Source organism: Pinus tabuliformis, chromosome 9 (genome assembly GCF_031772625.1).
Source record: "Pinus tabuliformis cultivar Carrire ecotype Pingquan chromosome 9, CPIR1, whole genome shotgun sequence".
NCBI classification, from domain to species: domain Eukaryota; kingdom Viridiplantae; phylum Streptophyta; class Pinopsida; order Pinales; family Pinaceae; genus Pinus; species Pinus tabuliformis.
The window spans coordinates 1,280,636,111-1,280,651,598 of NC_142307.1; the positions used below are offsets into that span (position 1 = coordinate 1,280,636,111).

The 15,488-nt window shown below is 39.0% G+C and overlaps 1 protein-coding gene across 1 annotated transcript in view; it reads right to left on the bottom strand.

The window, feature by feature from the left end:
- Nucleotides 1–14,117, bottom strand: part of DELTA-OAT (ornithine-delta-aminotransferase) — a 175,279-nt gene extending 161,162 nt beyond the window's left edge. Inside the window, exon 1 of the mRNA XM_089445879.1 lies at nt 13,484–14,117. Coding sequence (XP_089302005.1) covers nt 13,484–13,629 — 146 coding nt within the window. The 5' untranslated portion in view covers nt 13,630–14,117. The remainder of the gene's footprint in view (nt 1–13,483) is intronic.
- Between the last annotated feature and the right edge of the window lie 1,371 nt (nt 14,118–15,488).

Below are 15,488 nucleotides of genomic sequence, written 5' to 3' on the forward strand. Positions count from 1 at the left end.
GGAAAACCCTTGGTAAGTCTTCTCTTATTGAAGCTTCTTATTGATCAATGCCAAACCCTAGACCCCTGACAATGAGATCCTCCAAGCACAAGTCAAGTCTTTTCAAGATAGATTCTTCTTGCAACACTTTTGTCTTCTTCCCTCCAACACTTCTTCCAGCAACTGTTGCAGACTTAGGGCAGCAGCAGTGAAGCCCTAATCCTTCACACGTGAGAGTGTTTTCTCCTCCAAAACTATGTTAGACTTTCCTTGCTTGTATTCCCTTCTTCTTGAGAGAGAGGCTTTGTAGGCCTAGTTTGAGCCTTCAACAAAGAGATATATATGATTGTGACAGTGTTGCTGTGATGACCGCAGGTTGTCCTTCTTTTCTCGCACGTGTGGCTGTTATATGCTTCAGATTAGCCCTATTCACTTCGCTTTCTTCCCTTTCTTTCTCGCTTGAGTAGGAGGTTCTTTAAGCCTATGATCTATACCCAAACAATGCAGTTTGTATATCTGTGGTAGAGGGTTGTTACAGCAGCAGGTAGACCCTTTCCTTCTTCGCACGTGTGACTGTCCTTTAGCCCTACAATAGTCCTTAAACCTTCGGTGTCTCTTCCTTCTTCTTCGCACTGATTTGGAGGCTTCTTCCCTTGTCTTCTTCTTACCTTACTCCTTCGCAAATTTCAGAGTGAATTCATTGTCCTTTTGAGGAGTGGACAACCTCTATAAATAGAGGTTTGTCCCTCCTATTCAAGCCGACATGACTGTCATTTAGGCCGACTTGACAGATTGCCCTTTAATTCATTTTTATTCATTATTTGCTGCTTGGAGACTTTGTTAATGCTAGTAGAGGACTTGACTTGTCTTGGAGGTGTTCCCATGACCTTGTATGATGTCATACATGATGTAGCATGCCCTCAAAGGGTCTTATCATAATTACATTTTGACTTTGACTCTCTAGAAGCACTTCAAAATGTGCTTGACCTATTTTCAATGAGCAAGAAACTCATTGACAAATAATATCAAAATAATTTCTCTTTTCTTGAATAATTACAAATATCAAAATTACATATATGAAGACCGAACCTAGTTACATTTCCTTCAACACATGAAAGGGTGTGACCCTTGGTCAAATTCACCCACTGGACTTGTATAAATTCATGTTGAGACTCCTCATTTTGACCAACGAATGATCATCATGTCATCTCTACAAGACAGTCGCACGTGTGAACTTTAGAAGACCAAGTTATCTGCAGTTTGACCAATTTCAAGTTTGACCATTGACTAAGGTTGACCGTAGTATGGATTTGACCGATGATCTTTGACCACAAGCCAAGTTGACCATAGGAATTTGACAGCATGTCCAAGCTTGACTAAGGGCCTAAATCCTTACTATTGACCAGTGTTGACTTCTGCATTTTTGGTTGGTCTGACCAACAATGATTTGCTGGAATTTTGACTAGGTTTGACTTGTATTTGGACTTGGATTTTGGTATAGATTTCTAGACAACTTTGGAATTGTAAACTTTGTTGAAGAAAAATTTCTCCTAGAAGAAAATTTGTTGCGTTTTCTCTTAAGTTTGGATTTCCCAGGGTAAATTTGTTGTCTCTATTGTGCATGGTTGTCTCTTTATGATCTTATTGTGTAATGTTCCCCAGTGATTAATTGGCCTAAGCGACGAAGTAGTCTATCGATCCCTAAAGTCTATAGGCCTCAATAGGGAAACCCCCAAAATACCCAATATGTGGGCAAGTTTGGGGCAGCAGAGCAAAGAAACCCAAAGTTGGGGTTTTGAGTGAACTTCACTCAATCAATTAAGGAAACGATCCCCTCAAAGAAATCTATAAATAGAAGAGGGTGAATTCATTTGGAGCATCATTGTGGATCAAATTTATCTCTGTTTTTCTTGAGCCTGAGGCTCTGAGGGTTTTAAGACCCCACTCTCTCTGGTCAATTTCAATGGTGAAGGTGAAGGATCCCACCCTAGTTGACATCCCTTTCATTATCCTCTCATTTATTCTCTGTTTTGGGCACAAGGATCTTATCTGAGGCAGGGAATTTTGTGGAGAAATCTCTGTTCTATTTAGGGTTTGAGGAAATAAAATCATGTTCGTATTTGGGCAACGAACTCCGTTAATGTTTGTTGGCACAGGAAAAACCCCATTGAAAGGAAGTGAGAATCTGCTTTTGGCACTAGACATTTGGTGAGGGAGGAACAAAAATTCGATGATCCGGGCACAAGGATATCTTTGAGAAGGCAGCAAAATTCTTGACCCTTATCTAGCTCAGGAACACCTTCTGAAAGGGTAGCGAAATTCCTTGTTGTTCTGGCTCTTGTTTTGGCACAAGGGTTATCTCTCAAACAAGATAGAAAGATTCCCTATGTTTCTTTGTACTAGAACAAGAGTTGAAATCTAGAAAAAAAAACAATTCCAAGCAAGGCAGACCCGAAGATAGATGGAATCGTGGAAGACGTGGAAAAGAGAAGTTTGCCACAGCCTTGATGATTTGGACAGGCGAACCCTAAGGCCCTGCAACATACGACTAAGTCTGAGCCGTCTATAGATTTCACTGGGTTAGCGCTACAATTCGGGAATAAAAGACCGATTCCAATGTTTGTATCTGAAGAACAGACGAGGGTGGTACGACTAATCCCATGACAGGCCGAGGTCTGGGAAGACACGCTGAACTTGACTCCTTTCACTGTCGAGTGAACAAGGACAACAACAGAACGAAATCAGCAGGGCAAAATACGTTTTGCAGAGGCGAACTCTAGATTCAGAAGTTAATATGTTTGTCAGGTTTTGAAGCATGATTTTACTCAGTTAGGGCCTTCGTTTGTTGATTAGAATCAGTAACTATGAATTATAGCCCACACCGTTGATAAGTCTGAATTAGAATTATGTGTCGCGTGAATAATTGCATGAACTTCATGGTTTGAATAGGGTTACGTATGGCATGGAATGGTGGGACAGCTTTATAGTGCATTGTTGGATCTTAGCATTTTATTGAAACAATATAATATTCTATCAAAGTTAATGGGATTGTTGTTTTGGCAAAAAGGGCTTATCTATTGAAAAATATTTTGTTCGTTGTATAGAATAGATTATTCATTATTCCTATTATATTAGGAGAAAAAAAAGGTTACTGTTACAGGAAAACCTAGGGCAAAATTGCCCTAGCACATTACATATTGTTTTCACTACATTACTGTTGAAATATTTTGTGTATAATTGCTCAATTATATCAGGCATAAGATAAATTGTATGAAGATTATTAGGTAGTAATTATCATATCAGAAGATTAGTTTCTAATATGTATCTTGTAGAAAATTCAACACCAATCTGCTTGAGAAACTCGGCCCCTTATGTCTGTCAATGTAGCCCTAAAGGAATAGTAGTTGGGCTTCAGTAAATTACTAAAACAACCTTCATAACTCAACTTCCTAGAACACTGAGAAGTTGACCTCCACACACTAGCAAATTCGGCCCTCTTTCCTTGAATATAATTCGGCCCTAATTTCAGCCTCAACGGATTGGAAAATTTGGCCCGCTTTTCTTGAATATAATTCGGCCATAATTTTGACATCCACACACTGGCAAATTCAGCCCTTTTCCTTGAATATTTTGGCCCTCAATTGTTGATCGATTCAACCTCAACAAACCACAAATTCATCCCCAACAAAATGATGGATGTGTCTTCAGTAATGGGTGAAATTCGACATCACGAATTTGGCCCCCTTTCTAAATAGAGCCACGAATTCGGCCCTTGAATATCCACACTCGACCCCCACGAATGAAAACTGACAGCACATGGAGTCAACCCCTGATATACACAAACTTGGCCGCCAAATAGAGACACGAATTTGGCCCTTAAAGATCCATGCTCAACCCTCGCAAATGCAGATTGACGGCACACAGATTCGGCGCCTGATATTCACGAACTCATCCCCTAAATAAAGCTACGAATTGAAAACCCACAATCTTGGCCCCTGTGAATGCAATAGACTCAACCTCTGCCAATAAAATGGATTCTGCCAGCAAATTTGGTGAGCTCATCAGCACAGCAAATCGCCCTGCAAAACAATTGGCTAGGATTTTTTATTTTTTCGGCCCTCTCAAAAATTTTGGCTCCAATTATATTAATTTTCAAACCCTCAAGTTGGCAGGAAAACCAGTTCTGATGCCACTGCAATATTCATTTTAATTATTTTCTAAAATTTTCAATAAATCTTCTCCTTAGAATTCTTCAAAAAATTTACACATAATTTTGCCACAAATTTAAATAACACCATGGCAATTTTGCAAAAACTTAGCAATAAAAACACAGGCAATATTTACCAAAAATCAGCCTTATTTTATTCACAAGAATATGATATTACATGACAAATTTGGATCAGAACTTGTTAAAACACCAGCAAAATATCTGAATGGCTAACAATAGATCCCCCAACGTTATGCCCCTGCGAGAGATCTGATTGACCTCTCCTCGCGATCTCCACATTAAGCTTGTTGCCACAAAATCTAACAGGCCTTCTAAAGGGATACCCTACAAGGTTATTACTAGACCAAGCGACAACAATGGGGTAGTGGCCCACTGTCACCACAGCCAAAACCCCCTGCTCTTTATGGATTTTCACAGATGAGAGGAGTCCCGAAATGTGTATAGTCGTAATAGGTATTCTATGTTTTAGGTATGAGCTGGCCTAAGGGCTTCCAAGGAAAAGACACAACTTAAGTACAAGGCTCCAAAAGAGCAAGGGCAATTCGCTTTCCTTAGAGAAGCCAATTTCAGGGGCACAAGACCTAAGGTTTGATTAGTAAGTTGAGAGTTGGGATGGCCTAAGATCAAGGTGAGGATAAACGATTTCCAACAGGGATTTTCAATAAGACAAAGGCACATGAAACCCTCAAATAAGCCCCTAAGTTGAAGCAACACCAAACTAGGGTTTATCCTAGGGCAAACAACTAGGGAAAGAAAGTTTATGGATAAAATTGAAGTGAATGCCTACCAAGAGGGTTGATTTTGAGGCAACCAACTATACCCTTGGAATTTAGACTCTTCAATCCCAAAAATCCTCCTTGCATAGAAATTCGCACCAAGCCCTAGCTTGGGAACTTGGTCTTAAAGGGGCCAAATTAGGTTAAGAGAAGGAAGGAAAAAGTTTATGGATGAAAAGTGGATTTGATCACCAACAAGATAGGTCAGTGCCTTGTTCCTTGGGAGTATGGAGTCTATGAGTTGATTGGATAGCTAAAAGTTGCTAAGGAAGAAGGATAATCGATGCCCTAGCATCAAAAACCCTAGCAATTAATGATGCAATGAATCAAGGAGTCTTATGGGAGAGCCAATCAAAGTTCACCACTAGGACTATCATTCACATGTCATTCATGAGTAATATATGCAATAATGATATCTATATTCCATCAAATATATTTTCAATAATTTAGGGCACAATAAAAAAACCCTAGATTCAAAACATTCCATACATTAGACAAAGATAAAATATTTATCCAATAAAATGCTCACTTACAAGATAACATGCATGAAAATGCATCCATTGATCCAAGACTATAGTTCCTAAGACACAAAAATTAGCTCCAAATATCAAAATGCATTCATAGATCCAAATCCTCCACAAGAAGAGAAGGTCGAAATACTCTAATAGACCAAAATACTCAAGTGCAAGTGATGATGAGAAACAAATGATTCATCTCCTCTTTTTATCTGAGTATTAATGTTATTTTAAGCCTAAAAGCCCCTAAAACAATAAAATATGTCACAATGATGAGTTAGGTCACAAGTCGACCTACTAGCTTAGACAAAAACATAAGAAATTGCCCACACGTATGAGCCATAGGGAAATAAATGTTGATGTCATCCATGCATGAAGCTCTCTAGGGCATGCATTGAGGGCTCAAGATGCCATGAGTGGTGTAGAAGCCCTCTAAAATCATGATGTGAAGGTTGGCCATCACATTTTAGTCAAAATCTCTTTGTGGGCCCCAAATTCATCTTAGGGGTCAGAATGTGGTTTATTAGGTCTCAAACAAGGCAAAATGCCCATCTTTGCTCCAATGTTGAGGGATTTTCAAGTGTTACAAGCCCTCCCATGTCTCAGAAGGTGAGAGCATCCTCATATGAGCCCTGGATCAGCTACCATATTTGTAGAGTGCTAGAACCATCCATGGGCACGTTTGGTCCAGTGTATGACATCCTGAAGCATCATCAAATAGTGTGCAAAGTGGAAGAACTTCCTGGGGTCCAGGGGTGCAAATGTCATGTTGCTACTGCTCAAAGACCCAAGGCTCTCAATGCTCCACCTGTGAGTGTCAATATGCTCTTTTGGAGACCTAGACCCTGGTTTAGTTACTCAGGTCATAGTTGTGGAACCACCTAATGATCACATCATAAACTTCAGCGAGCAACAAATAATTAGGTATAATAATCATTTTTTAATTTAAGTGGACCAAGATTGAAAGTAATGGGCTATTTAACACTTCAATCAAGACTTCATTTCCAACTTTAGGGCTTCCAACTCGCAATGGTGTTACCTCCCTAGGTAGGAGTGGCTAAAGGATAACCCTATTAGGTGTTTCCAGCCCCCAAGGGGAAGTGACATTTCCTCAGTCCACCCTTCAACCAATAAGTGTTAAATGAATATTGATGGTAACGGGGGGGACAATATTTCATGGAAAAGTGCCATGGTCAAAGGGACCAACATGATGGGGATCCACATCATGAGTGTTAAAATGTGAGAAGGGAGCAATCATGGATGCATGAGCTACCAACCCAGCCTTTGGTTTTCCACCCCTCTTGTGTGTCTTTTACTTTTCCTTGATTTTTATTTGTATTACTTCTCGTAGCTCAAAGGGTTAGAGCTTACTTTGTATGATGTATAACAGTTGTATTACCCCTTAATGATGAGGCGGTTTATTGCCCATCGAGGTTGTGACATGCAAGGGTTCCTTTCATGATGTATAGGAGCCATATGGTGCTCAGGAACCAAGTGATGGCAATAAGGGGTGAGGTAGAGCTCATGTTAGGCTTTTGTTCACGTGATAATATGTATGTCCCAGCGATCTTTTGCATTTTAATACTCTTTTATTTTATTTTTCTTATGGCCATTATATGCTTTTTCCTTTTTTTAGCTACATCAACCTCCCAAGGCCAAGTTTTGGGCCCTACCCAACTATGAGGATGTATGGGTGCCAAATCCCAAAGAAACAATGATCAGTTGAACCCGAAGAACGGAGGTAGAATATAGGGCTTGTAATGTAAGATGAGAAGTGGTAAGGAATGGCGATAGATGGAACACACTATCTCAATCAGGGCTTCCCAAGTAGTGCCCCTTCTATACCCATTGGGCCATTAGGGGAGGTTCCACTGGACTAGGATCGAAGATTAAGCCCCCATTTAAGCTGAGGGAGCAAGATCATGGTCAAATCCCCTTCTCCTTCTAGGTTGTTGAAGAATGTAACTAAAAGAGAGAAAAAGAAAAGATTTATTAACTTATTAAAGCATGGGTTTCATTCTTGGGTCATTGGTCGATAGGTCAAAGCCTCCATTGTAGGCTTCTAGGTCTATGTCTTGAGTCATTGTCATTATCATTATATTCTAGACCCTTCTTGGGCTCATTATATCAAAGAAAGAAATTTGTTTCATGTATTTTAGTCACGTGAAACTCCTCCACCATCAAGTCGGCCTCAAGCAATTTAAGTCGGTCTCTAGCAGTTATCAAGTCGGCCTCCTCAAAAGGTCACATCCTCACTCAAGAAGAATATATATATATATACAAGAACAATTCAACCTATTGAGAGAGAAAGAAAGTGATCTGCAATTCACATGAAGGAAAGGTAGAGAGAAAATATCTAACCGAAGTCTTTCATCATCACAATAAAGAAGTTATTATAGTGAAGGTGCAGGATGGGATAACGAAGGTGCAGGATGGGATAGCAAAGGTGCAGGATGGAATACTAAGACCAAGAACTATAGAAGAAGGAGAAGGGTTGACTTGATGGTTTGGAGTGAGGAAGGTCTCTTGTATGGTCGAAAGAGTCTTGGTTGTCTCAATCTGATTTGAATCTACTAGTGGAAGAGTTTGATTGGGTTTTCCCCTTCACAGGGGTTTTGCCCTGGCTGAGTGCCTACATCTTGTGTTCTTTTCTTGTGTTTGTGATCTTCATTTGTTTGGCATTGATGATGACACAAAAATGAATAGAATGATGTTCTTGAAGTTTTGAAGTTTCTTCGATGATATGAAGTTGTTGGTCTCCCCAAGTTGAGAGGAAGCTTGGATGAAAGAAAGTGTATATCTCTCTAAGTGAGAGGGAGGGCATAATGTGACAACTAAGACCTTGAAGAAATAATAAAGATCATGGTTGAAGCATTAGAAATATATATGTGTGAGTGGCAAAGTTGTAAACAACACTTAGATGTTCCAGAAGAAGTGTTAAGGCTAAGTTTGGGGTTGCTTTGGAAGTTAAAGAAGAAAGCTTCCGACGACGATGCATTTGGATAATATGATGATGACCTAAGCAGCATCAAAATGATTGAGGACCCCAGAGGTTTGTACTAAAACATGTATATATAGTGAAAGTTTATTACTAATTGGGGTTGTATTTGTGTAGATCTCTCCATAAGAAGGTTGAACGTTTGAAGCATTCTTGGATTGATGGATATATCTGGTTTAGTTGATAAGGAGAGATGAAGCATCTTGGGGAGACAAGATGCTTGGGAGGACATATGGTCGGCCTATGATGATGTCTAGATCCCGAAGTAGGGAAGGTTGCATTGGTCTTGGAGCTCCAACCTTGGGCACACACCTAGATCCTTGGGTTGGTGTTAGAGCTGAAGGCTGATGGTACCTATAGTGGCTAAAGCTCAGAACACACCTTACTCCCACACAATTAGATACCTTGGTCAAGTATCTAATCTATATCACGATGTGGGTTGTGACTCTTCATAGAACATATCATTTTGAGATCATCCTTGTACCTATGTAAATACGTAATTATGAATACCTTCCTAGTTAAAACTTAAGAGGGAGTGTTGAAGAATGTAACTAGTGTCGGTCTTCATAATTGTATTTGTCAAAAGAGAGAGAAAAAGAAATTATTGACTTATTAAAGCATGGGTTTCATGCTTGGGTTATTGGTCAATAGGTCAAAGCCTCCATTGTAGGCTTATCTGTCTATGTCTTGAGTCATTGTCATTATCATTATATTCTAGACCCTTCTTGGGCTCATTATATCAAAGAAAGAAAATTATCTCATGTATTATAGTTATGTAAAACTCCTCCACCAAGAAAATTATCTCATGTATTATAGTTATGTAAAACTCCTCCACCATCAAGTCGGCCTCAAGCATTTAAAGTCAGCCTCTAGCAGCTGTCAAATCGGCCTCTTTGAAAGGTCACGTCCTCACTCAAGAAGAATATATATATATACAAGAACAACTCGACCTATTGAGAGAGCAAGAAAGTGATCTGCAATTAGCATGAAGAAAAGGTAGAGAGAAGATGTCTAACCGAAGTCTTTCATCACCACAATAAAGAAGTTATTATAGCGAAGGTGCAAGATGGAATACTTAGACCAAGGACTACAAAAGAGAAGGAGAAGGACTGACTTGATGGTTTGGAGTGAGGAAGGTCTCTTGTCTGGTCAAAAGAGTCTTGGTTGATTTGAATCTACTAGTGGAAGAGTTTGATTGGGTTTCCCCTTCATAGGGGTTTTGCCCTGGCTGAGTGCTTACATCTTGTGTTCTTTTCTTACGTTTGTGAACTTCATTTGTTTGGAATTTATCTTGATGATAAAGGAACATAATAATAACAAAAGAGAAGTAATATAACATCACAAGCATTTTTCAAAGAGAATTTAAGTTAAGAGAAGACCAAATCATGCTGCCCTAGATTTCTCAACACAGGTCAACCTATAATCCATGCCAAAATCCCAAATACAAACAACATAAGCACCCAATTGCAAAATGAATAAAGTACCTTTTGATCAGAAGCCCACCTTCGTTCATGTGCTCCTGCGAGATGGGTGAGAAGACATATGCCTGATGCAGGTGGCAGAGATATGTATGGCATATCGTCTTCAGCTAGTGGTGGTTGCAGGAGCTGTTAGCTGGCCGACTGGAAGAGGTGATATTAGAAGAAAAAAATTCATATGGGGTTGCCCACTTTTGGTGGGTAACAAGGGCTAATGAGCGAATCTGATTTGATCCCTCCTCTTTGAGTGGCTAGGGTATATCCCTCAATACTGAAACCCCTTCTCACTAGATCAACTAGGGTGGGCCACTAACGACCGAAACTAACCCTCCACATAATGTGGGCTCTCACCCAAACAAGCTCCAAGAGCTCACCTCAACAACAACAATAATAATCCCAATGCATGCCCAAGGAGTGAGCTCTCATCTCCTTTACTAATCATAAACTATCGGAATACCATGGGTATTTTTCTTTTTTTTTATTAAAGTCACTTATAATATTTATTTTTCTTTAGTCACTTTTAATTAATTAATTCTCTCATAGCTCATAATTAATTTTAATTTGTAACCCAGGCTAATGAAATACTCTCCTTTCCCATTGTCCGGCAAAAGGGACATTACTTAACTTTTCTCTTAGACTGCCTTGTTGATTGGGGTCGAAAAGAAGTGAAATATTGTCCATTGTTTGCTGATGTAAATTATATTTCAAATCAACCCTAAGCTTGTTAATTCACAATGACTACATCCAGAAAACCCCTAGGAAAGAGGTGAAATTTATGAATTTGCAATTTCATGAAATTTGTTTACTTTTATTGGTACCACCTTAACACCAAATACTAGTTATCATCCTCGGATAAAAGGACAAACAAGGATCATAAATAAATTTTTAGAAGGATACTTGAGAAACTATCTTGCAAGACAATAAGCTTCTTAGCCAAAATATAGAGAATTGGTATAATGCAACATACCATACATTAATTGGAATGTCAACATACCATACATTAAGGCCCTTTATAGTTATAACCTTCCTTCAGTAATTGATTTGACCATTGATGAAATTCAAGTGCAGAGTGTTAGAGATTTCTTGGAGAAAAACGAACATATATAGAAGGAGGAAAGCCAGCAAACATGAAACAGCTAAAGGGGAACCTCAAATTAGCAATAAATAGGATGAAATCGCAACAAGACCAACACCTGAGTGAGTGACCTTGAAGTGGTTGAGTATTCTTGAGACTACAACCTTATATAAGTAGAAGTCTCTCAAAGGTAAAAGGGTGGAGAAACTTGGACCTGGATACTATGGGCCTTACATATCTAATGCTCGAAGAAAGTAGTAGTGGAGAACGTTAAAATTTCAAATGTCTTACCTCCCCTATATGAGGAACATGATTTCTCATTCCAAAGCACATTTTGGCAACTCCAGAGAAGTTGACTAAGGTATCATTGCATTAGCTCGTTCAATGGAAGTTGTTGTCATTGGAGGATACCTCGAGAAGGCCCTACAATATTGCAACATCCAACACTAAAATTGTTTTGTGGAAAATTAATTCAAGGAGGGGGTGGACAGATACAATAATTAGAAATAACCCACTTTGTTAATGACAAGAATCGCATGGAAACATCTTTTCTTTGTCTTTTCTTAGCATAAAGATTTACTAATGCATGCTCACATCATTGACTATCGTTATGCATACTCGCATTAATGGTTGTTGTTATGCATGCTTATATTATTCACCCCTCCCTAATGAGATCCTTGTAACTCTACCTATGTAATGTCCTCGACCACTTAGGAAGCACATGACTGAGTCCGCTAGCCTAACATGGTTCTCAAAGGCTAATAGTGGGGAAATATTTAATATGGGAACTTAATTCGCCCAAGGAAACATTATAAAAGTCTAAGGGGTGAAAGGGGGACATTTTTTAGGCAAGTGAAAAGTTACTTTAACTTTATAAAGTGAAAAGATTATAAAGTGACTTTACAAAAGTTGAAAGGGTAAAATGGCGGCAAAAGTGGTCACAAGTTTATAAAAGAGAAAAAGTGAGGAGTCTCTCGTCATTCTTTCACTATTCAGACCAGGATTTGGGTTCATTTATCGTCCATAGCTTCTCAAGGGAGTTCCTGTTTTCTGGGTTATATGGTGTTCCAGCTACAAACCATTTCCTGCTAAGGTTTACCTCTGTTCCTCGAAGTCTGTGTTCAGTTCTGGCTGAAATCTCTAGTATTTCGCTGTTGTAACCATTGTTCATCTCTTTGTTGTTAGTACTCTTAAAACTATTGAAAATTTTGCTTCAGTTATTGACTTATTACTTTCAGATTTTGGATTCCTTTAGCTTTCAAATTTTCAAATCTACTTCCAAATGTCAGAGATCAGTTATAATAGCAGAACTCTGGGTCGGCTCATAACAGTGCTATATTCATATCAAAGTTTTAGTTATAACTTATAATTCATATTATAAACTACATTCATACACAAACCCATGGCACACAAGCAATGATGGCAGTACAATGATTTACATCTAAGAAAGATCAAAGGAAAAATCACTTGGTTAGGCTGAAGATGCTATGGTGGTGCTATCAACGTGGCTCTCGTACCTCCATCCATGCTTTAATCACAACCCCTGAGGGTATGCAGCCAACAAAATACCTCAGTAGTGTGTGCTTCTTATACGATGCACATATATCATCCTATTCAAAAACAAAGATTTCGTTGGGGGTATCCTTAAGACAGCAATCATTAACTCGGGGTAGGCCTTTGCTACAAACTTCCAGGGTTCCTTTGGTAGAACCATTATGCTCCCCACTTCCATAGCTGAACTCAGATCAAGAAACCCATCTTCAGGCCCTGTTGAAGCCATAAATGCAATCACAGACCATAAAATTTACCTCTCCCTTGATTATTTTTGTTCCCGTTAGTTTAGGTTTATAGGCGAGTTGTTATAGCCCTAATATACATATGAAGCGATTGTTAAAAAACCTCCAAGTGCATTCGAGATTTTCCCTATGCCTGGTTAGACGGGTAATAGCAGCTGATAAAAAAGCAGGATTTGGCTGAGCTCAAAACTCAACCGGAACCAGAAACCTTTCAGCGAATTTCGGTTTGAAACAGTCCATTCGAACCGATTGAGCTAACCCATTGTACTGCCTCTATATACTATTGCAGTTTAATCACTCCTGAAGTGTGATCTCTGGAGCTTCTGAAAATGCATTTTAGAGCATGCAATTTTTTTATCAAATGCCACAAACGACCGGGAAAAAAAATCTGAAACAGAGGTGAAGGTGTGTCTTGTGCATACATTACGAACAAACAAATTCCAAATACAAAAAATCACGGTTATAATCTGAACCCCCTCTATGTTGATAAACCAGTAATTATTTCCAATACTGAGTTGGGTATTACGGGTAAAACTAGATGAAATAAGCAGCCCAGGATAGAGACATTTTAAGTAAGCGGGCATTCAAAATGATAAAAATCAACGATATAGTCTGATGGAGGAAAGTAGTAGGCTTACTTGTGGGCACTGTACTCAGATTCATACTCGATCAGCTCTTGAGAAGAGACTGCATTTCCGCTGAGACTGCGGGACATTAGGCCGATTCCCTGCCCATTAGGCCTCCCCCTGCTACTCAATACTCGAAGAGCCTTCTGAAGCATCATTATGGGCAACAACCTTTGGGTTCTCAAAATCTATCAAATTTGTGCAGTCTGTCGATAAGATTGGTAGTTTTCCAATTACTGGTGACGATAACCAGGCTTCGTCGCTTCAGCAGAAACACAAACAGGATGTTTAGACCATCTCCGTTTACAGATTGCAGGAAGAAGATGAATTATGCCCGAGCAATTCGCTTCCCTGCGGGGCCTTTGATTAATTTAGAGTCAGCTTTGTCCGCTCTATGACGTTATCCTCTCGGGATTTGGGAAGAATAATGTTTGATCGGTTTAATGCAGGTGCCCCCAATCTCGAATACGATGGATGTGGTTGTTACCTGTTTCAGTTGTGTTGTCCAAGGATACTCTGATACATTTTCTAATAGGATGTCAATTATAGTGTTGCGTGAGTGGATTGTCACATGTTGAAGTGGCGTGTTTAAATTTGATTTTATCTGATTTAGATGGGGATCATGTACAGCCTTTCCAGATCCACTTTCTGAAGTATCTAATTGGATCCGTGTACTTATTCCAGTATAATCTTCAATGGGAACGATGTGATCCCTAGGTAATGCTTTACTGCTACAACTTTTGGCTTTATGGACATAAAAATTTAGAGGGCCATGGATGCTTTGTCGTTGTCAGGAGTGTAGCCTTTGTGCTTATCCGTGCCGCAGCGTATTGACATCGAAAGTCGGGTCGCCTATGATTAGTTGGACCTTTTCCTAAAAAATATTTTTAAAATCATAGAATACAATAAATACAGGGTTTTCATTCTCACCACTCCTTGACTATAGCGAGTCACGAGTGATGGTCATGGTTTTCCTAACTGGTTCGATGGAAATCTCTAATTGAGTCCAGGGGCTGTGTGGTAGTTTATTCTTTCGATGATGGTAGCTGACACTGAAATAGAAAGTGGCTAAAATTTAAAAATAAATATATATATAATTTTGTAAAAGTTATATTAAATTATTTTGTTTGGTTGGAAGAAATTATTGGGATTTTTCTATATATATAATATACAAAAATATGTAATTAATTAAAAATTAAAAATTTATATTAAATTATCTTGTTTGGTTGGGAGGAATGATTGGGACTCTCGCCATTAATGTTCAATTCTCACAAGTGACATGATGAGTTTTGATGTTAACAGTTTTGAGCCTATGATGTAATGGATCAAAACATGTATATTCCACATATTGAATATAAAGAGTGTTTTCCACATGGAGAAAAAAATATTAAAGTTTGATTCTTTATTATTTATTGGTGGAGAGAATTTAAATCTTATTGTAAAGCGAAACCGCAATTGATGAGTTGGAAATAGGAAAAAACACAAAAAAAATATGAAAAAGCATTGCCACAATAAGATCCTGAATTAACCTCCTCGGATGGGGTGACATGTGTGGGACACATGGGAGGAGGCATTGTCGTTGTCCCATCCCAAATTAACCTCCTCATATGGGGCGACATGTGCGAGACACATGGGAGGAGGTATTGTCGTTGTCCCATCTGTTGATACAATGGGTGGATGTGGCAACACCTCCCCCCTTGATCACTCAATAGCACATCACGTCAACCTTGAAAAATATGCTCCTTTAACCCATGCTCATTTTGTCGAGATTGCACACGAGAAATCATTTAATGCTTGAATTCTCAGCACTCAGGATCAAGGGTGTTTAACTTCTCTGGTCCTTGCCAATCATCGGTCACATGTTAGGCGAAGCTTATGATGCATATTGGTATTTCACAAAGGCAGAGCATTATAGAAATAAACAAAGCCACCTCCAGACGAACGAATTACAATAATCCTTATTGTTTTGTGAGCTCAGTCTGATGGATTTGGGTAATAACAACAACATTGGGCTTCA